The sequence below is a fragment of the Aedes aegypti genome, chromosome 3 (genome assembly GCF_002204515.2).
Source record: "Aedes aegypti strain LVP_AGWG chromosome 3, AaegL5.0 Primary Assembly, whole genome shotgun sequence".
NCBI classification, from domain to species: Eukaryota; Metazoa; Arthropoda; class Insecta; order Diptera; family Culicidae; genus Aedes; species Aedes aegypti.
In genome coordinates, this window is record NC_035109.1 from 105,132,213 (window position 1) to 105,154,409 (window position 22,197).

General features: G+C 40.7%; 1 protein-coding gene across 1 annotated transcript; it reads left to right on the plus strand.

Annotated features, from left to right (window-relative positions):
• Window positions 1-545: 545 nt before the first annotated feature.
• LOC110677817 (CD109 antigen-like) lies at window positions 546-21,586 on the plus strand. The gene is made up of 7 exons (XM_021849360.1): window positions 546-750; window positions 2,066-2,123; window positions 7,659-7,857; window positions 12,683-12,976; window positions 13,040-14,298; window positions 21,186-21,339; window positions 21,407-21,586. Exons 1-7 carry the CDS (start codon window positions 683-685, stop codon window positions 21,493-21,495), a joined length of 2,121 nt encoding a protein of 706 aa, XP_021705052.1. The 5' UTR covers window positions 546-682; the 3' UTR covers window positions 21,496-21,586.
• The last annotated feature ends 611 nt before the right edge of the window (window positions 21,587-22,197 follow it).

Below are 22,197 nucleotides of genomic sequence, written 5' to 3' on the forward strand. Positions count from 1 at the left end.
AAATCTTCGAGCTGTTAAGTAGATTACCTATGAGTAAATTAAAACCGCATAAGATGGGGCAAAAGTTTGACCTTAGTAGAATAATCAATATTTCTAAAAAAACACACATAACAGTTGAAAATAAATAAATACCACACAGTAAACCATTAACACAGATTGGCAACAATTTTTCTGAACAAACTTGTGTCAAAAAATGATCCATAATATGAGTCGATTTGATCCGTAATACGGACCCTCCTCCCTCAGTGATTTACATCTGTGGGATGGACAACGTTTGAAATTTCGACAGAAATCGGTACTTTTTGGTAAAAAATCGCGAATTTGGAGGTTTACTCCCAATAACAACTTCATTGTGCATTGCGTGGGAGGTAATCTTGCTTTGTACAATGCCACTTTGATTTTTAATCGTGTTTTGTTCTGAAAAATAACCTCTAGTTGATCCATAACTGTGGGGTGACTGTATCACTCAATTTGAAGCGCCTCCGACCCGGTCATGCTGATAGGCATACACATGTAAATCATAACTCTATGGGATTCCCCAGAGCTTGATAGGATTACTGTACAAAATTATCTTCCAGCGTTCCAGCTTGATTATTTTTCTCATTTCTCTGACTGACCTCGACACGTTTGCTGCCAGTAATTGTGGAGTGCGAATAAAAATAGTTACCATTACCGTAGTGAAATGAGAATGAAGAGTGTTATCGTCCTGGTGTGTAGTTTGATAGCCGTGACAAAATGTCAGAGTTCGAGGTAAGTTTGCACAATGAAAACAAAATCGGTTAAAATGAGTAGGAAAACTTTCGTATTTTTGGCCGTTTTGTTCTCTTCGTCATGGCGTGTTTGGGTTTTGTCGGTTAAAACTTCTGAAATTCTGCAGCAAAATACGCTTATCCCAAGTAACAAAAACGGGTTTATAATATATTAATAGTGGTAATCGTTTCCAATGTTATATACTACTAATAAATCTAACTTATCCATCACAACTTCATTACAACTGTTATGGAAACGACATTCAAACAAGTGGCTTACTGTTCATGAGGTTGCCGTTATATATAAATTCATCATGTATTATTCAGGACTTCTTCTTCTCCTAAGTCAACGCTGTTAACGTTAGTTTTTTCTCCAGATTAACGTCAACGGCGTTTCGTTGATTTAACGTTAACGATTATCAGCAGGCTTGGTAGAAACTCCTCTACAATGCAAAGAGCAGGCGATTTGGCCTTTTTTTCTGAGGAGAAAAATTTAACTTAAAAAATAAAGAAAATAACACAAAATTGCAACGAAAACATCGGAAAATGTTTTTTCGAGCTATTTACGATTTTTGCCAGGAAAACACTTGAAAATATAAGTAGAGAATCATTTTGATACATTGATGAAAAACAGCGTCTGAAAGCACGTCGTTCGTTCAAATCGACGGTAGCACGTTTAACCCAAACGGCGCATTTCACACCCAGTTCCCCTATGTTTTCTCAACGAATGTTTACCGGATACCGGCTTATGACGGAGTTCGAAATTGGTTTGATGATGATTTTGAGAACTATAATTAAACTTTCAATAAATCGAATAAGATGTTGTAGCGATTAGTTTTGTGGTGGGGTTTCATGGTTTTAAAGAAACTTTTACAAAGGGCTTTAATAATTTATAGATAGAAACAACTCTGGAAATGTTATTTCGGATATATTTAAGGTGAAACATCTTGGAATCCAAAGATGGCCAGCGCAATGGCCGACTTCTCCCCCTACTCACGTTTTCAAAGGCACAAAACTGGAGAAATAGTTGGCAATCATTCCTGATCTTCTTATTTAAAGCTTTCTGCTAGTGCACAAAGCCAAAATAAAAAGTGCACTGTTGTGGGATGCTTTCTTCGCGAGATTTCTGGCTTTGAAGTTTTAGTGCAATCTTAGAAGTTGATTCCAAACTGTTTCACCTTAAAATATTGATGTAAATTTAAAGCCGTATATGTTAAAGAAGGAAACAAATGATGAAGAAAACAAAGCTGTCAAACATACAGCGTCACCCTAGTGTATTGTAATAAGGAAATAAACGATATTTTTACTTTTTCCAGAACACTCAGACCTGAGCAGCCGTTTAACGAGGTCGCTGCCAATTCACTCAATTCAAACGTGAGTCTCTAACTAACCTTACAATATGGCGGCGATAATTGATTTGTGAAGAACGCATCGCAACGGCTCAATTATCAGTCGGCAAAGTCCTTTAGTTCTGATGTCCCAAATATCTCCAGAAGCATTTGTACATTTTCCGCTGTAAACGATGGTGGTCGTGTAATGGTGAACCATACGGCGAAGTTAACAGTGCGCGTCGTACCTTCGTGCTGTGCGTACACGAATTCTCTCTGCTCTTGGAAGTTTTCTTAAAAACTACATAAAGCATTAAAACAGTACTTTTCAGTGCTAAAATTAAAAACGATACTTTTCATTGCTACTAAAACAGTACTTTTCTGTACTTTCTGTACTGTTTTTTTTCTACTATTGATCCCTTTACGATCCTTGTTTGGACCCGTGCCATCGATTTTTCGTTGCACCCGTTGGTGAAAGCTAGCGGTGGTAATCCTTCTTGGACACCGTCTTGGGAAAAAAACCTCTTAGGAGGTCTCGTCTTTCTCTCGTTTATTCACTAAACATGGTTGCGACTACAAACAAAAGGAAGGGTTTACAACTTCCTTCTAGAAAAGTGGGATTTATAATTGTCACTAAACGTGGCATGAATGAAAGAAAGGACGTTTCTCCGGAATGCGAACTTTCTTCCAAGGGTGAAATGGATAATGTTGATAACGGCATCGAAATGAGCAATCAGTTTGATGCTCTATTTATTTATTATTATTAGTCAACAGGTAAAATGGTCACCCCAATGACAAAATTTTTAAAACTATGACATAAAGTGACGAAGTCAAATTTTTACTAACATAAGACACGTCTAAAGTTACACTTATTTCTTTCACGCGATACATTAAAGTCAAATACAAAATAACACTGATTGAATAAACGCGACATGCTTCGGACTGGTTCGTGAAGGCTATAATTAGTACGAGTGACAGAAAAGTTGAAAAACGAGTGCGTTCGGAGATTGCGGCGCCTTGTATTGATGTCTAGCATGTTGAGCAACGCAGGACAATCCATGTTGCCTTGCAGAAGATCGCCAATAAAACAGGCCTTGGCAACGTTGCGCCTTGCTTCGAGAGAGTCGAGGTTAATCAATTGACAGCGGCTGCTATAACTAGGCAGGTTCAATGGGTCCCTCCATCTGAGATGACGTAAAGCGAAACGGATGAATTTTCGTTGAACAGTTTCGACAAATTTTCCGAACACCAAATCGAAGCAGCCTCTAGCCCAGGCTCTTTGATTCAAGTGAGGAAGCAAAGAGTGCCGCCTATCGTGGTCAGTTATTCCGAATTTGGGGGATTTAGGCAGGAGATCTTATACTCCATTAGGGGAATCAAGGTTTTCTTCCAAATCGCAAAGAAAGGAGACTGTCGCGTTTTGCCGGAAACTCTTAAAGATAGCGAACTTCTTCTCAAACATCTTGAAGAGAAGAAGCACAATTTTTTTACTTATGACGACAAAACTGAACGTTTGTTCAAAGTCGTCTTGAAAGGTCTCTCAAGTGACTATAAGTCACGTGAAGAGATCAAAAATGGAATAAGTGATTTACTCGGATTTTCCCCAGTCCAAGTAATCATTATGAAAACGAGAACCCAATCTGGCATTGTTCGGAAAGGGCTTTCTCAAGAATATTATGTAGTTCACTTTAACAAAAAAGATCTAAATAATATTGAAGCTTTAGAAAACGCTAGACTTATGTTTGATGTCCGTGTGACATGGGAACATTTCCAGAAACCTGGAGGAAATTTCCAGAACCCCACGCAGTGCCGTTGGTGCCAAAAGTGGGGCATGGTACAAAACATTGCCGCATTGATGCTAAATGCATGATTTGCGGAGGTTCTTCTTACGCCAAGGACGTCTGTCCAGTGAAGGAAGATACCACCAAGTTTATATGCTCGAATTGCGGGGGAAATAATAAGTCAAATTTTTGGGCTTGCCCTCTGTGTAGGCGAGTCGTCGAGGCTCGTACCAGGCAGATGAACAGTAATATCAGTTACGATCACGGATGTTTCCGGAATTTGCCTGGTAGAGTATCGAACATTGCTCATTTTTTAGTTAACGATCGCTTGATTAGGAATCATACTCATCAGGTATATCATAATCATGCTCATTCACAAACAAATTTCAATACATCGGGAAGCCGTTCGAATTTTCTAATTTTGAATGTATCTACCCAAGAAAAAATCTTTGCCGGTAGCAGGTAATTTGAACTCGTTTCTCTTTCATACTACGAGTACCCATTCTAATTGTTTCAAATCAAATGTAAAAAAAAAACCTGCCACCACAGGAAACTTCTATTCCGCCTCTTCGTCTACCAAAAATTCTAACGGAAAATCATCAGATAATGTACCCACTTCAAGTGATATGTCTGCCTCTGATTTTGATTTTCTAATTGAACAATTGAATCTAATGACTGATGCAATGTTCAAAGCCATCAGTCCAAGTTGGTATAAAATTCACTAATCAAATTGTTATTGGATTACGTTTTTCTAATGGATCCAATAAATAATAATTTAAATATTTTAAATTGGAGTGCTCGTCCTTTGAATAGTAAAGAGGACGAACTGTTTAATTTTTTTATAGCTAATAACGTGCATATAGCAGTTATTACTGAAACATATTTAAAACCTGGATCCAAACTAAAATAAAGATCCTAACTCTTTTGTTTATCGTAATGATCAACTTGATGAGGCATGTGGGGGAGTTGCAATCATCATTCATAGGTGTATAAAACATCAACTGTTTTCGTCATTTGAAACTAAAGTTTTTGAAACTTCAGGTGTTTCAGTTGAAACACAGCTTGGTATATATACTTCTTTAGCTGCCTATTTGCCTTTTCAATGCTCTGGACAGCAAGTTAATTTGCTCTAAACTGACTTGCGAAAAATGACTCGCAATAAGTCAAAATTTTTTGTCATTGGTGACTTTAACGCCAAACATCGGTCATGGAATAATTCTCAAAGTAATTCCAACGGTAGAATTTTATTTGATGAGTGCTCTTCAGGATATTTCTCAATTCAATACCCAGATAGCCCTACATGTTTTTCCTCTTCTAGAAATCCATCTACGATTGACTTGGTCTTAACAGACTCTAGTCATCTTTGTAGCCAATTAGTTACTCATGCTGATTTTGATTCTGATCATGTGCCTGTTACATTTCAAATATCCCATGAAGCGATTCTCAATCCTATCAGCTCCACTTTTAATTATTTACGAGCCGACTGGAATATATATGAAACGTATGTTGACTCTAATCTTGGTGTTAATATTTCTTTACAAACAAAACTTGATATTGACAATGCTCTTGAAACTTTAACAAATTCCATTGTTGAAGCCAGGAGCCTTGCAATTCCAAAATGTGAAGTAAAATTCGAATCCGTGATTCTATACGATGATCTTAAACTCTTGATCCGTCTTAAAAACGTGAGGAGAAGGCAATTTCAACGCACTCGCGATCAAGCTATGAAAAACAAAACAAATTATTACTAACTAATTGCGAAAAAGCTGAAAAACTTGCTATGCAGTTTGAAAGCGCGCACAATTTTAATATAGGACTTACTAGTCCAATTGAAAATCAAGTTACTCAGGACTTCGAAAAAACTCTCAATCAAGAGAACTTTTTCGAAAATTCGTTGGAGACTGATTTGGAAGAAGTGAGAACTATTTTTTTCATATTCAAGAATATGAAAGCTCCTGGCAATGATGGAATATTCTACATCCTCATCAAGAAACTTCCAGAAAGTAGTTTAACATTTTTAGTTGACATTTGTCAAATAATGTTTTCAACTAGCATATTTTCCTAACAAATGAAAAAATGCTAAGGTTGTACCAATTTTAAAACCAGACAAAAATTCTTCCATCAGTAAACTTTTTGAAAAGGTAATTTTGAACAGAATGATGGTCCACATCGACGAAAATTCATTTTTTGCCAATGAACAGTTCGGACTCCGCCATGGACATTCGACCACTCATCAACTTTTACGTGTAACAAATTTGATCTGACCCATCGAATCTGAAGGCTATTCTACTGGTCTTGCTCTTCCAGACATAGAAAAAGCATTGAACAGTGTTTGGCATGAAAGCTTGATTGTAAAATTAAAAAACTTTAATTTTCCTACATACATTGTTAGAATAATTCAAAGTTATCTGTCAAATCGTACACTTCAGGTTAATAATCAGAACTCCAGATTTGAAAGACTTTCTATAAGAGCTGGTGCTCCTCAAGGTAGCATTTTGGGACCAATATTGTACAATATTTTCACACCTGACTTACCTCAGGGATTTCAAACATCTTTGTTTGCTGATGACACACTGTGTCAAAATTTAAAAATGTCTAAGAATTCAATCTCCCATATGTTACATACCATCCTTACCATAAAAATAGTGTTCTGTGAAATTTTCAGCTTTCTAGGTGGTGATTTAAAGGTGGCCCAAAGGCAATGTAAGTTTATACGGAAATTACTATGGAGAAATTTTGAGATTTGTTCCAAACACGCTAGTACTGTAATGTAAGTACAAACTTGTTATCCCAAAGTAAAAACTCATTCATTAAACCATGATAAAGAAATTTGCTGAAGACAGAAATTTAATCCGACGGATAGCAGAAGAGATATTCATGAATTAGTTTGCTATTATTTAGCTTAATATGGGGTTATAGCCCTGCAAACATCCACATATATCCATAACAAAATTAGCTCAAAAGAGATTTGTTGCATCAGCAACATCCTTCATTAAGGTTTGAAGAATGAGTTTTCAATATGGGATGATAAGTTTCTACTTACATTACAGTACTAACGTGTTTGGAACATTTCTCCAAATTTCTCCATAGTAATTTCCATGTAAACCTACATTGCCTTTGGGCCACCTTTAAATCACCACCTAGAAAGCTGAAAATTTCACAGAACACTATTTTTATGGTAAGGATGGTAAGGAGCATATGGGAGATTGGATTTTCAAACATTTTTAAAATTTGAATCGCCCTAATGACACAGGCCTCTCCGCCAAAGGACGAAGCCTGCGTGTCATCTGTAGTCGATTGCAAAAAAAATTTGGATATCTTTTCTTGCAAAAAAATTCTCCTAATGCTTCCAATACTTAACCTTTATTATTCCCACATGAACCAAAAGATCTTTATTTGAAACCATCAAGTAGACATGTTGTCACACTGAGAGGGGTTCCAATAAATTGGTCAGATGAAGTTAAGTATCTAGGGCTATCTAGATACTTAATTGTGCCTTCTGGTGTGAAGAACATTTCGTCTGAAGATTGCAATGAGGAATTCCCAATAGTTTATGAGATATAGCCTTACCATGGAAAAATCTAGCTAAAAACTGATAAGGATAAAACTTCAAATTTCGATCTGATTTCTTAAAACCTCAATAGGGTTTCGCTAGTATGGGTGTGTACATTGAAGAACTGCAGTCAGAATTTTCTAATTTTCCATAACTTCTCTTTTCCCCAAAGAACTTGCGAATTTAAAGATGCCTTCAATATATGCTTCGCCAAATAGCGCCATGATATTTTTTTTTATTTTAACAGCCGTTCGATCTATTCACACATGCTCCCCGGAAGAAGCCATTCTACATCGTTGCTAATCTACCGTATTTGATAAAGCGAGGTGAAGTAGTCCGGATACAGCTACAGTTATTCAGCGTCCTGAACTCGGACATATTGACAAACGTCACTATGTTTATCAAAAACGATGAGATTGAGCTCGTGGATCGACTTTCGAATAACAGTAAGTAACAGCAACCATGCTGCTTTTCAATATTAATACATCTTTTGGAAATCTAACAACTGGAATCGATAGTTAGGATACCAGTACTTGTTTTAAAAATATGAATTAAAATTCTTTTAAACAGCATGCATAAATATTCAAGTTTTCTTCGAAAAAACTATCAAAGTTACCCCGTTTTACGGTAATCTCAGTTTCATTTTGTTCATTCCCCACACAGAAGGAAAAATCCATGTGAATTTCAGCGTTCAACCATGCACATAAGTACCAGGTTTATCGTTAATCAATATCAATATCATGTACATAGACTCTAACCGATTACGCGACAATTCGCATAAATTTACATGATGTTGGATGTAGTTTTACACGATGTGTAATGTAAATTTGCGACAACTCTGGCATCCCCTAGAACTCTTAACTTTCCATTGAATTGTTTTTCCTGTGTGTGATATCCTGGTATTTTCTCGGATCTTCTTCTTCTTCTTGGAATTAACGTCCTCACTGGGACAGAGCCTGCTTCTCAGCGTAGTGTTCTTATGAGCACTTCCACAGTTCCACAGTTTACCCGTAACGCGGGTAGATCACCTTTTCGTGGTGCGTTACGGGGTAAGATCTACCTATTTGAACTCTAGTCTCATCTTATTTGTCGGGCTAGGGTAATATGTTCTGGTAATTCAAGGATTCGCGGTACAAAGTCCTTGTTACTAGCAACAGTTTCTGAAAATTAATCTATTTTACTTAGCAGATGGTTAAAGACTCGGAGTTGGTCAGTCCCGAGACTACACTTGAAGCCAGGATAACAATCATGAGTATTAACTCAACAAGGACTGTAAGTACTGGTAATTCAAGGACTCACGTGAATTCTGATTACTAAACAAATTTTCTAGCTTGATTCGGTTTTGCTGCTAGCATAAAGCCCCTTTTTTCTAGTATTTTTCTGGGACTAAACTTAAAGCGAAACAAGGATGTGACTAGAGTTCCGTTGCATGGTCAAATATCATTAGTACCGATTTGGTTCCTCAGAAATTTAATCGTTTATGTTTGCTAAGGGGCGTGCCTTCGCTGAGATGTAAATTTCTATGAAGGGTGTAAATAGCGGGACCTTTTCATCATAGTCGATTTTTATCAATTTCTGAGGAATCAAAACAAAAACTGTACAGAAATCGATGCTTCATTACCTATCAATGGAAATGGAGTAATGCGACATGCACTATATACTAAGGATACGGGTAATGCCACAATAGATCTAAATACTGGTCGCAGTGGCGCATCCGAACAGAGAAAAAAAAAACAGTTATTAACTGAAAGATTTTTTTGCCAAAGTTGCCATTTTTGTATGATCCCAATATATATGTACAATTGTACATACAGTAACTATCTTGCATGTCCCCTAGAATTGCATGAAAACCCATATTTTTTTCAGTGATTCACGCAACTAAAATTTTAAGAATTTGAAAAGCGATTTCACCACATACCTTCCTATGAAATGTTTTAAGATTTTTTGCACATACGGGTTTTTGCACATGGCCAAGAAAACATCAGCTCCAAGAATCAAATCCACTTGACCGGGCTTATCGAAATCAGGGTCCGCCAGCTGTAGCGGTTCTAAACACTTCAGGCGTTCCCGATCCAATCGTTGATTTGGCACAATTCGAGGAAACTTAGAGAGCACATATGCTTTTACTCTGACCACTGGATTGTAGCAAAAACGAGAAGAAATTTCTAACTCAACGGCTCCTCTGGTGGTTTCCGACGAACAACTTGCGATGCCGGTGACAATCAGATTGGCGTTGCCTCGTTGCAGTCCGATGCTGGTCACGCAGTGTTCCGTGATTAGGGAGGCTTGGGAACCACTATCGATCATCACTCTTACTTCGTTTCACTGGCCGTTATTTCCCTTCACTCGCACCAAAGCCGTTGGTAGCAGCCCGATGACAACCGAAGAACTCTTTTTGTTGACGTTCGTTGTGCAGGACAGAGCTGGCTTGATTTCAACTGCTGCAGAATCCGGCTTCTGTGATGGCGAAGACATAACTTGTTTTTCCTGCGGCGCGATTGCGACTCACAACTTGCTCTGCACAGCATCGTATGGTGACGTTGTTGACAGTTTGGCGTTCGGCACACCGATTTTGACGGGCAGGATTTGACGCAATGATTCGGTCTCAAACAATTGAAACACAGTTTCGCTTGTTGCACTCGTTCTCGTCTTTCGTTGATGGTAGCCTCCTTAAAAACGGTGCACTCATAAATCCTGTGACAGGCAGCACAAATCGGACACGACTGCTGTTGTACTGCGTTGAATGACTTGATTTCCTTTTTGATGACGTTTTGCTTCCGATCATCTCGTTGAAAATCCTTCTTACCGTAATCCAAGGGTTTTCCTCCGAAGGCTGCACAGGTCTCCAATGCTTCACATTTCCTTTTCAAGAACTTGAGCAGTTCGTCGAACGTCGGATCGTCGTTATCCACAATGTGCTGTGACCACTGTGATCGTAGAACTTCATCCAACTTTTTCAAAACTATGTAGTTCAGCCAAGGATCTCTCTTTTCGAAGTTTCGTCCCAAAGCGCTGAGTTGACGAATCACTTCATCCGATGTGGACACTAGTTTACGCAAACTGGTGAGATTCGAACCCTTTACCGCTGGTTGGTCGCAGAACTCTTGGATCAAGGCGGCAACCGTGAACTTTGATTTGTCAAAATGCTCAACGAGTGTATCCCAAACCTGCGTATAGTTTGCATCGGTGATAGAGTTACTGCTTACCAGGCTTTTAGCGTCTCCTTCCAGGTGGGACATCAGTATTTGCAGCTTCAGAGCACTGGTTAGGTTCTTGTTGCTGACACTGCTGACAAACAGATCTCTAAGAGAAGCCCACTGCTTCCTGTCACCTCGGAATACGGGCAAGTTGTACGATGACAATTGCGTATCCAAGGGTTCTGATTTCTGCTGACGAAGCTGCTCTGCCAATTCCTCCATGTTACTCGATGCTGTCGCCTGGCTAGAAAGGAGGGTTCGTTGCGTTTCGAGCAGTACACAGACCGCCTCCTTCAGGTCGCTCTTGGGTTCCACCACTGTTTTATCACTGTTTGCACCGATTGAATGGTCGTCCGGGATTCGCAGCAACTTCGTGATCATCCCCTTCGTTATGTAGAAGAGTTGTTCGTAGTCCGAACGTACGCTGAGTACCGATGAAAGTTCCTCCGCCGGAACCTCTTCCTCGATTTCAGCCTGAATCCTGTCAAAACTTTCCTCCATGTCTGCAAGCTTCCGAAGCCGATCGATAACTTCGAACGCCGGCGGTTCTCGCTCCGCCAACTGCTTCACACTCGCATGCATTCTTCTTAGCCTCTCGAAGGCCACGTTTCTCTTCTTGACGAGATCCTCCATTGTCGCCGATTCACGCCGATCCGGTGGCGAAGGACCAATATGTTTGGCGACCAAAATGATGCGGAAGTGGACAAAACACGACGACCGAGAACTGACGCGAAGTTCTATAGCGAAAAACCAGACTTAAACCGAATTTCCGTCACCGAATTGAAATAAAACTTTCACGAATACAAAATGTCTGCTCTAACTCGCTTAATTACAGACGAAAGAATAGTGAAAACTGAATTGTCAAAGAGTATACATGTTAGGGAGACAGGCAAAGTTCCTGCTCTTGATATTTTCTATCTTGCTTCAATTTTCTTGCAACTTTTCCTGCCAGGGTTGAACTTTGGTGCAACGAGAATCCCGAACAGGGTTCAAATAATAATTTAAATATTTTAAATTGGAATGCTCGTTCTCTGGATGGTAAAGAAGACGAGCTGATTAATTTTCTTGCAGCTAATAACGTGCATATAGCAGTTATAACTGAAACGTATTTGAAACCTGGATCCAAACTCAAAAGAGATCCTAACTTTTTTGTTTATCGTAATGATCGACTTGATGGAGCATGTGGGGGAGTTACAATCATCATTCATAGGCGTATAAAACATCAACTGTTTTCATCATTTGGAACTAAAGTTTTTGAAACTTTAGGTGATTCAGTTGAAACACAGCTCGGTAAATATACTTTCATAGCTGCCTATTTGCCTTTTCAATGCTCTGGACAGCAAGTTAATTTGCTCCAAACTGACTTGCAAAAATTGACTCGCAATAAGTCAAAACATTTTGTCGTTGGTGACTTTATTACCAAACATCGGTTATGGAATAATTCTCAAAGTAATTCCAACGGCAGAATTTCATTGATGAGTGCTCTTCAGAATATTTCTCAATTCAATACCCTGATAGCCCTACATGTTTTTCCTCTTCTAGAAATCCATCTACGATTGACTTGGTCTTAACCGACTCTAGTCATCTTTGTAGCCAATTAGTTACTCATGCTGATTTTGATTCTAATTATGCCCCTGTTACGTTTCAAATATCCCATGAAGCGATTCTCAATCCTCTCGGCCAGTCAGCAGCGGTTAAGATTAGTTCATGTTATTGACTGGTACACACCACACAGGATCCTTTACTATTCAAATAGGGTGATATGTAATTTTATTGACCCAAATGAGAATACTCTTTTCACTATCGTTTTGTCAATTAAAAAAGGGTGTCTTTTGCAGTTTAAGGATCAATTTTGTCTTGGCGGCCTCTGTTGAAGTCATTATTTGCTAAAAAGAAGTTCACTGTGCACCTCTTTCCCATTAACATATACAGTCACTCCACGCAGTTGAATCACCCACAATTTATGAATCAGCTGACTTCAAAAGACAAAATTATTATCAAACTTGTCACAAAACATCACAGAATTATTTTTACTGATAAGAAACTATGTTACTATTTACTTTGTCTTTTGCAGCACATTTTCGCACGAAGACCATCATAGTACCGCACAACCAGGTAAAATCCATTTCATTTTTGATAAAAGCCAAAAAGTTGGGAGAAATCTCGATCAAGATCGAAGCCGTCAACCAATTGGAGTCAGATGAGCTTGAGCATATGCTTCGTGTCATTCCGGAAGGCCGGTTGTATCATTACACGGGGATAAGATTCATTGATCTCCCTACTATAAGCACGATGTTTTTTTCTATCAAGTGCGACATTCCACGGGATGCTGATCCAGGACCGACTGAAATCGATGTTTTTGTAGACCGTAAGTATAGTATATAAGCTGTACGAAATTTTGAGTCGTAACAATTTGTTCAATCGGTTTCAGCTATACTTATGGGATTTTTAGAACAACATACAGATTCATTGTTGAAGATTCCCACCGGTGCTTCCAAATCAAACCTACTGACTTTTGTTCCCAATATTGTCTTGTTGGAATATCTCAAAGAAACCGGTAAGGTTACACCTAGTGTTGAACAAGCTAGAAATTATGTTTCCAGTGGATATAAAAACCAGTTAAAATACAAACACTCAAACGGGGCGTTTGGTCAATGGAACCCACCACGAGGGAATCCAAGCGTATTTCTGACAGCATTGGTGGCCAATGCTCTTGCCATCGCATCCAAACACATCGACATCGATAAAAAAATCGTCGAGCAAGCCTACTCATGGATATCCGGAAAACAGAAACCAAACGGATGCTTCGAAGACGACGGTGAAGTTATCTACACACCTTTGCAGAACAACTCGTCATCCTTTGCACTCACGGCGTTCATAGTGTCTGCGATCATGGAAAACGAAAATATCGCCAGTCAGTTTGCTGCAGTCGTACAGAAAGCGACAAACTGTTTAGCCGGAAACTTTGATTCCCTCAACAACATGCATGATATTGCTTTGGCAACCTACGCTCTAGCATTGGTTCGACATAAAAAACGACAGACCTATCTCGATAGACTTCTTACAGATTCCATATTCAAGAGAGGCAGTACGTTCGGGGTACGATACTGGGACGAAGAGCTGAATGTTGAAATTGCTGCATACGCACTTCTGGCTTCACTGCAAATTGAAGATCGCATCGCGGCCATACCCATCATAACATGGTTGAATAAGCAAAGATATTCCACAGGAGATTTTTCTGGAGTTCAAAGGACTTTTGTCGCGCTTAAAGCACTTGGAAGAACGGCTACTTATTTCAACCAGACAAAAAATGCCTACAAGGTCCGTATCTCATATGATACACTCCACACACAAGTCGATGTACAAAGTATGGGCAGACTGAAGACATTTCATCACAAACTTCCTGGTAGTGTGCGTGCTTTTAATATTCGATTTGATGGCATTGGTTTGGGTGTTTTACAATGGGCATACCAGTATCATAGAAACATACAAACAGCCCAACGAGGCTTTTATCTCAACGTAACTGTTCTCGATACCAGCAATTACAATGTCCAAGAGTTGCGAATATGCTTAAGCTACGTGCCGATGGAATCGTTTGTTGAATCCGTAGATGCTTTGGTTGAAGTATATCTTCCGAGTGGGCTGATTGTCGATGAATTTGCTGTTCGCGACATTAGCCGGCAAATACAGGTAAGTCCATCGTCTGAAAAATTGACATTCACTATTCGTTTGAACTTATCTGCGGTGATCTGCTGTCTTCACATTATTACAAAGAATTTTATGACAAATACCGTAAATTCGGGTGAAATTGATCACCCTGTTACACTATTTCATTTCTTCCCAATGGTGCACAAATATCAATGTAACCTACATTGAATGATCTTTGTTTGAGGTAATCATTGTCCAATTGTGTATTGTGAAGTTTTTTTTGAGTTAAGGTATGTTTATTTCTATGAAAACAATGTAAAATTTCAGAACCATGTACGGTGTAGTTTTGACAAACATCCAGAAACTTCTAGTTCTAGACAATGATTTGAACATGGTATCAACCTTGAAGTTTGTAAGGATACTCAACATATATCCCCAAACCAGATATCATCATCAAAACTTGTACCAATTTGCTCATTTGGTTGTAATAATTATCTTTCTGGTGGACATAACAAAAATTAGTTCAGTGCTGAATACATCTCTAAAATAAAAAAATGGATGGATCCCATTTCGAGGTAAATTTAATCACTTATTATTTATTTATTTATTATTTATTTATTTGGTTTTCATCTCTTCTTCTTTTCTTCTTGGCATCATTCTTGGGACAGAGCCGGCTGCTCAGCTTTATGTTCTTATAAGCACTTCCACAGTTATTGACTGAGAGCTTTCATTGCCTAAGTTGCCATTTTCGCATTCGTATATCGTATGGCAGGTACAATGATACTCTAGGCCCAGGGAAGTCAAGGAAATTTCCTTTACTAATAGATCTTGGACCGACCGGGAATCGAACCCAGAAACCTTCAGCATGGCTTTGCTTTGTAGCCGCGGACTCTAACCACTCGACTAAGGAAGGCCCCCATTACATCAATTATCTTGATAACCTCGCCAACCTTGCGTAGGGACCTGGTACTCACGGCATTTCTGGAGGATTTGCCGCACGGAAAAGATCTGGTCCGTTGTCGAGCGGCCGTCGTGGAAACCGGCTTGATAACTTCCCACGAACTCGGTTGCTATAGGTGATAGACGACGGAAGAGAATCTGAGATAGCACTTTGTAGGCGGCGTTTAGGACAGTGATTGCACGATAATTTTCACACTCCAGTTTGTCGCCCTTTTTGTAGATAGCGCCTTGCTTCCACTCCTCCGGTAGCTGTTCCGTTTCCCAGATTCTGACCATCAGCCGATGCAGACAGGTGGCCAACCTGTCCGGGCCCATCTTGATGAGTTTGGCTCCGATACCATCCTTGCCAACGGCCTTGTTGTTCTTGGGCTGTTGAATGGCATCCTTAACTTCCCCCATCGTGGGAGCTGGTTGGTTTTCACTGTCCGCTGTGCTGACGCAGCCATCGCCTTCGTTGTCCTGATCTTCTGTGCCTGTGTTCTCTGCGCCATTCAGGTGTTCATCGTAGTGCTGCTTCCACATTTCGTTTATCTCGCGTCCGTCCGTCAAGATGCTCCCATCTTTATCCCGGCACATCTCAGCTCGCGGCACGAAGCCTTTGCGGGATGATTAAGCTTCTGATAGAACTTCTGCGTTGCATGAGAATGGTACAGCATCTCAATCTCTTGGCATTCCACCTCTTCCAGACGGCGCTTTTTGTCCCGGAATAGGCGGGTTTGCTGTTTCTGCATCAGTCTGTATCGTTCCACGTTTTGTCGCGTAACATGTTGCAGCACTGCAGCCCGCGCTGCATTCTTTTCCTCTAAAACCTCATGGCACTCCTCGTCGAACCAATCGTTTCTTGAGCTCCGTTACACAAATCCGACAATGCTTTCGGCAGCGTCGTTAAAAACTGCTTTGACTGTCCTCCAGCAGTCCTCAAGAGGGGCCCTATCGAGCTCGTCCTCATCCGGCAACGCTGCCTCAAGATGCTGCGCGTACGCATTGGAGACATCCGGTTGTTTCAGTCGCGCTAGATTGTACCGAGGCGGGCGTCGGTACCGTACATCGTTGATGACGGATAGTTTTAAGAGCAGTAGTGGTCGGAGTCAATGTTAGCACCACGATAGGTTCTGACGTCGTTTATATCGGAGAAGTTCCGTCCATCGATCAAAACGTGGTCGATTTGCGATTCTTACTGCTGAGGTGATCTCCAGGTGTATCGATACGGGAGGCCATATTCTTAGAGACGGAAAATCTATCAGTCATAAGCCGTTTTCGTTCGTCAGCCGGTGGGCGCTGAACTTTCTAATCGTCGGTCTGAACTCCTCCTCCTGGCCAACCTGAGCGTTTAAATCACCTATGATGATCTTGACGCCGCGGCTTGGGCAGTTCGAGCTGCGCGTAAAATGCGTCCTTAGCATCATCAGCGCTTCCGGAGTGAGGGCTATGTACGTTTATGATGCTGAAGTAGAAGAACCGGCCTTTGAGTCTCATTTTGCATATTCTTTTGTTGATTGGCCACCACCCGATCACGCGCCTCTGCATATCACCCATCACTATAACAGCCGTTCCCAGCTCACGTGTGTTGCCGCAGCTCTGGTAGATGGTATGATTACCTCTAAACGTTCACACCATCGAACCTGCCCAGCACACCTCCTGCAGCGGTGCGATGCCGAAACCGCGGATCCTCAGTACATCGGAGAGTATGCGTGTGCTTCCGATGAAGTTGAGAGATTTGCAGTTCCACGTACCGAGTTTCCAATCACTAGTCCATTTCCGGCGCTGTGGTTTTTGCCGATTGTTCCTGTCAGCCAGCAAAATAATTAATTTTGACACTAAAAGAGCGCAACGCTTAAAACGGTCAACTTTTGGAGGTTATCAAAATCAATGATTATCAAAAATTGGCTGAAAAATTCAAAAAATTATAATTTTTATTTTCAAAAAAGGCTTGTTCCTCGAAAGCATATCTGAAAGCCTGCTGAAAAACATCAAGTTATCTTTGGAGTAACAATTTTTCAGATATCATAAAGTCACATTTCACTGATTTTTTATTTTTGCTTGAAATAATGCTTAACTTTGACGAACCGTTTTTCTGAGGAGGTTTTGGAAAACTATTTTGTTTTTAACCAGAAGCATTTTGTAAAATTTTAAATTTGCATGACATTGTAGAATAAAAGTTAAACTATGCACAGAAAACCAATAACGATTTTATCAATAAATGAAAAAGAAGCGTAAACAAGGAGTCCACTTTATAAAATTAACAGTCCTTATGTCCACCATATATGTAATTATTACAACCAAATGAGCAAATAAGTACAAATTTTGATAACAAAATCTGGTTTGGAGATATATTCAGAGTATCCTAACAAATTTCTAGGTTGATACCTACCTTGTTACCTTGATGGTTACAGCGTAGCGTCACGCCATTGCCGGGCGTATTGTAGAGCTCCATCTTCGTCGGTCTTGTGCGAAACTTCTCCAGTTGCCCCGAATGTTTAGGGTCGCCAGGTCCTCTTCCACTGCCGTCAGCCAGCGTATTCGTGGTCTTCCCCGAAGCCGCCGACCTCTACCTGGTTCCTTGCTGAATATTATTTTCGCAATTCTTTCTTCCGCCATTCGCACTAAATGACCAGCCCACTGAAGTCTGCCGTATTTTACACGCTTGATAATATTCACATCTTTGTACACTTGATACAACTCGTGATTCATGCGTCTGCGCCACACACCATTTTCGAGTTTCCCACCGAGTATTGTCCGCAGCACTTTACGCTCGAACACACCGAGAGCTTTCCGGTCTGACTCTTTCAACGTCCACGCTTCGTGCCCGTAGAGAGCCACCGGAAGAACCAATGTGTTATACACTGCGAATTTTGTTTCCGTTTGCATGCTGCGGAACCTAAGCTGGTTACGTAGTCCGTAAAAGGCCCTATTTGCAGCCGCAAGACGTCTTTTCACTTCGCGGAAAACGTCGTTGTCACATGTCACAAGTAAACAGGTAAACAAATTCTTCAACAACTTCAAACACATCCCCATCAAACACTACCTCAGCACCTACACCACCAAGCCTGCCTCTATCTCTACCTGCAACTATGTACTTCGATTTGGTAAAATTAACTGTCAGGCCTATCCTCGCTATCTCCCTCTTCAGAGGCACGAATGCCTCTTCCATGTGCGACCTTGTGATAATAGTGCCATTTCTCTGCACGCCAGATCTCCTAATGAACCAATGCACGAGTTCACTATCTGACGTTTGAGCGGTGCCGTGTTATTTACGTAACCATGGCAACGAGTGAATTCGGCACCGCTCAAACGTCAAATTAGTGAACTCGTGCATTGGTCCATAGCACCCTCGAGTGCAATGTTGAACAGTAAATTCGAAAGTGCGTCTCCCTGCTTCAGCCCGTCTTACGTCACGAACGAGGTTAACACCTCGTCTGAGATCCGAACACTTGATTTCGAACCATCCAGCTTAGCCCGTATCAGCCTAATTAGTTTTGCCGGAAAACCATGTTCAGACATTATCTGCCACAGCTCATTTATTTTCACAGAGTTTTACGCCGCCTTAAAATCAATAAACAGATGGTGAGTCTGCAAGATATACTCCCGAAATTTTAATTTCTCTGTAATTGGCACACTCCAGTCTGTGCCCTTTCTTGTAGATTGGGCGTATGAGGCCATCCAACCAACCGGTGGACAATTCTTCGTCCTCCCATACCTTCAGAAGTACTCGGTGGATCGACTGATAAAGCTGCTCACTTTTCGTTTTCGGCGTTGACCAGTGCCAATCACTTCCCGCGCCGTTGTTGTCACAGCTTCGTGGATAGGGTCCCACGGGCTGTCGACGTATCCAGCAACGTTGATTCTTCCCAACTGCTCGTCTAGTTGCTGACGGTACTGTGCAGCTACCACATCAGTCGACAAGCGTTGTATATTGAAGCGCAGCGTTCTGTTTGTTGTGGAACTCGTGACGCTGGACAACCGCGCCCAAATTTTAGCTACAACGAGATAATGATCCGTGTCGATATTAGGGCCTCGGAAGGTCCTGACATCCATGACATCTGAGAAATGACGCCCATCAACCAGCAGTGGTCTATTTGGGAGCAGGCATCGCCACTCGGGTGTCGCCAGGTGTATTTGCGGATATTCTTTCGTGCGAAGTAGGTACTGCTGATTGCCATTCCTCTAGCAGCAGCGGTTACTAGCCGCAGGCTATTATCAACGGTATGGAGGCTTTCCGTTCCAATGACGGGTCGGAAGAAATTTTTTTCCCGATCTGCGCATTTGCGTCGCCGATCACTATCTTGACATCTTGTTTTGGGACTCTCCGTAGGCCTTATCCCGGCTCTCATAGAACTCATCCTTCATGTCATCGGGCTTATGGTTCGTTGGCGCATATATGCTGATCAGGCTGTAGTTGAAGAACTTGCCCTTCATTCTCAACACACAGATTCGGTCGCTTACCGGTTTCCACCGAATAATTCGCTTCATCTGCTTCCCAATCACTATGAAGCCAACTCCACGTTCTGCTCTGTCGCCACCGCTGTAGTAGATGTGGTATTTGAGTGAAGTGTTGGCGATGGGGTCCTCCGCACGGAATTCGCGTTCTCCGGTTCTCGGTCAGCATATTTCCTGGAAAGCTTCCACGTTCACGCCGACATTTCGCAGTTCACGAGCCAGGAATCCAACACGCGCGGGTTCATTCAAAGTTCTCACGTTCCAAGATCCAACTTTTCAATCGTTGTCCTTTATTCGTTGCCGGGTCTGTTGCCGTAAAATCAATCCGTTTGCTCTACTTTTGCCTTTCTTGGTTGGTGAAGAGTCTTCGATAGGCCACCTAACCAGGTTTGCGCTACCTACATTGTGCTAGAGGGGCTGCCTCCTCGGTGCTGACACGATACAGCATTGCCCATTGCACGGTGACGTCATCAGAAAATCGCTCTTTTTTCCTCCTTCAGGAAATCTGAAAACAATGGTGCCAGTACCTGTAAAAGTTGACAGGTACTGGCACCATTGTTTTCAAGTTTTGTTAAAGAGCGAAAGAGCGATAATTTCGCCGTGAAATTCCTAATTGTCCGTTTGTTCTTTACATGGTGACCACGGTCATATCCATCACAACCATCCACCTTTATCAGGGCTTTGGACCTGTAGCTCTGGTTCTCAACAGTTTCAAGTTCTTTCGGACATCCTACTATAGGTTGATACCATATTCAAATCCTTGTTTAGAACTAGAAGTTTATGAATGTTCGTCAAAACTACACCGTAGACTGCAGAGCTACTTGGGCACGCCTATGATGCACTTTGGCATGGGAGGTTTTCTCGTCCGGATTGTCTGAAACCTTGCAATAAGAAGCGTAGTAGTATATCGCACACTGTGGCCAAACATGTAGCTTTCAAAAAACCCCTCTACCGAAGTGAATTAAAAGTGCCAAGAATAGGATCTGGCTCCCTACAGGGTTCTGAATTTTTGATGTTATTTTTATAGAAATAAACATTTTTTTAACTGAAAAAACTTCACAACACACAATTTGACAAAGATTACGAAATACAAAGATCATTCAATGCAGGTTACATCAGTATTTGTGCACCAATAGGAAGAAAAAATATAGTGTGACACGGTGGTCAGTTTCACCCGGATTCACGATTCCTATAAATATGAAATAAGAATTTGAGTTTGATGGTATGTTTCTAATAACGGCAAATGGAAAACCATGTAATACCATAATGTTTTCTTACAATTTGGGGCTCATTATAGGACGTCACTCTGAAATGGAGAACACATGTTTTGGCAGCGTCCAGTTATTACGTAACGCATACTTATGAACGCTTTTCGCATGTAAAAAAAAAAGTATGAGTCGTAACGCTTGAGTCTCCTTCCCCTCTTCCCACAGAGAGTTACGTTATTTGTGGACGGCGCCTTACCGAAGATTTATTAATAATACCGTTCTGTGGAGCACCGTGAAAATGTTTCATTTTTACTTTATTTGCAGAAAACTGAACGTGTTTCTGACAACACTGCCATGTTTGTGTACTACAACAGATTGGGCACAAATACGGTTTGCTTCGAAATTACTGCATATCGAATGTTCCAGATTGCAATGCATCGACCGTCTTATGTTGCAGTGCATGACACCCATGATAAGAGTATGACAATAACCATGTTGTCTCAATAGTACAAAGAGTTTTAAATGTTTTATTTTTTTCATTTCAGCCCTATATGCTTTTGAAACCTACGAAGGCAAAGTCCTGCCGGTATGCGAAATTTATGACGATGAGGATCGCAAATCGTTGAACTGTTAGCCATCGGAGTAGACCTGTGCGCTTGTATAACAAGCCGCCGATTTTAAAATATCACGTGACATAATAACTCAGCAAACAAATAAATAATTAGCAGCATAGCATAGCATAGACTGACTGTACATGTCAATGGTTGCTACTCCGTGATTGATCGGAACTGGTAAGAATTGCATTTCGATCCAAATGAATAAGGGATTGGAATTTTCGCTTACACTCGAAGTGCAATTTTAGCAGAACTCATATTATAGATCAATAATGGCGCCGGCCAAGTCCTTATAGTCTGTTGGGATGGTGAAGGAATGTTAGAGTGTAATGATTGTTGCTGCTAGAGACCGAGCATACCTCTGTATCTCTACAATCACCACGGGAAGGGTGTTTTTGGAATTTTTGCATTCAGTCTCGCGGTAAGAATATATTTTAAGATTGAAAATTGAGAAAATACATTGATATTTAAAATGTCGAACAGTTCAAAGGCTATTTTAGTAATGACAAGAAAAGAAAGCTATATATATGGAAGTTTATTCTGACGAACCATCCATAGTTTGTTTGAAAAATACAAAAACGTAACGTTGCCTCGATACAAATGTGTAATCATAAGCATGAAACAAGCTCACCAGTTTGTGATCCATCCTCGACTGAACACGAATATCTTTTTGCACTCGTACAACGTAGACCGGACACTTCTCCGGCTCTACGGCAAACAAA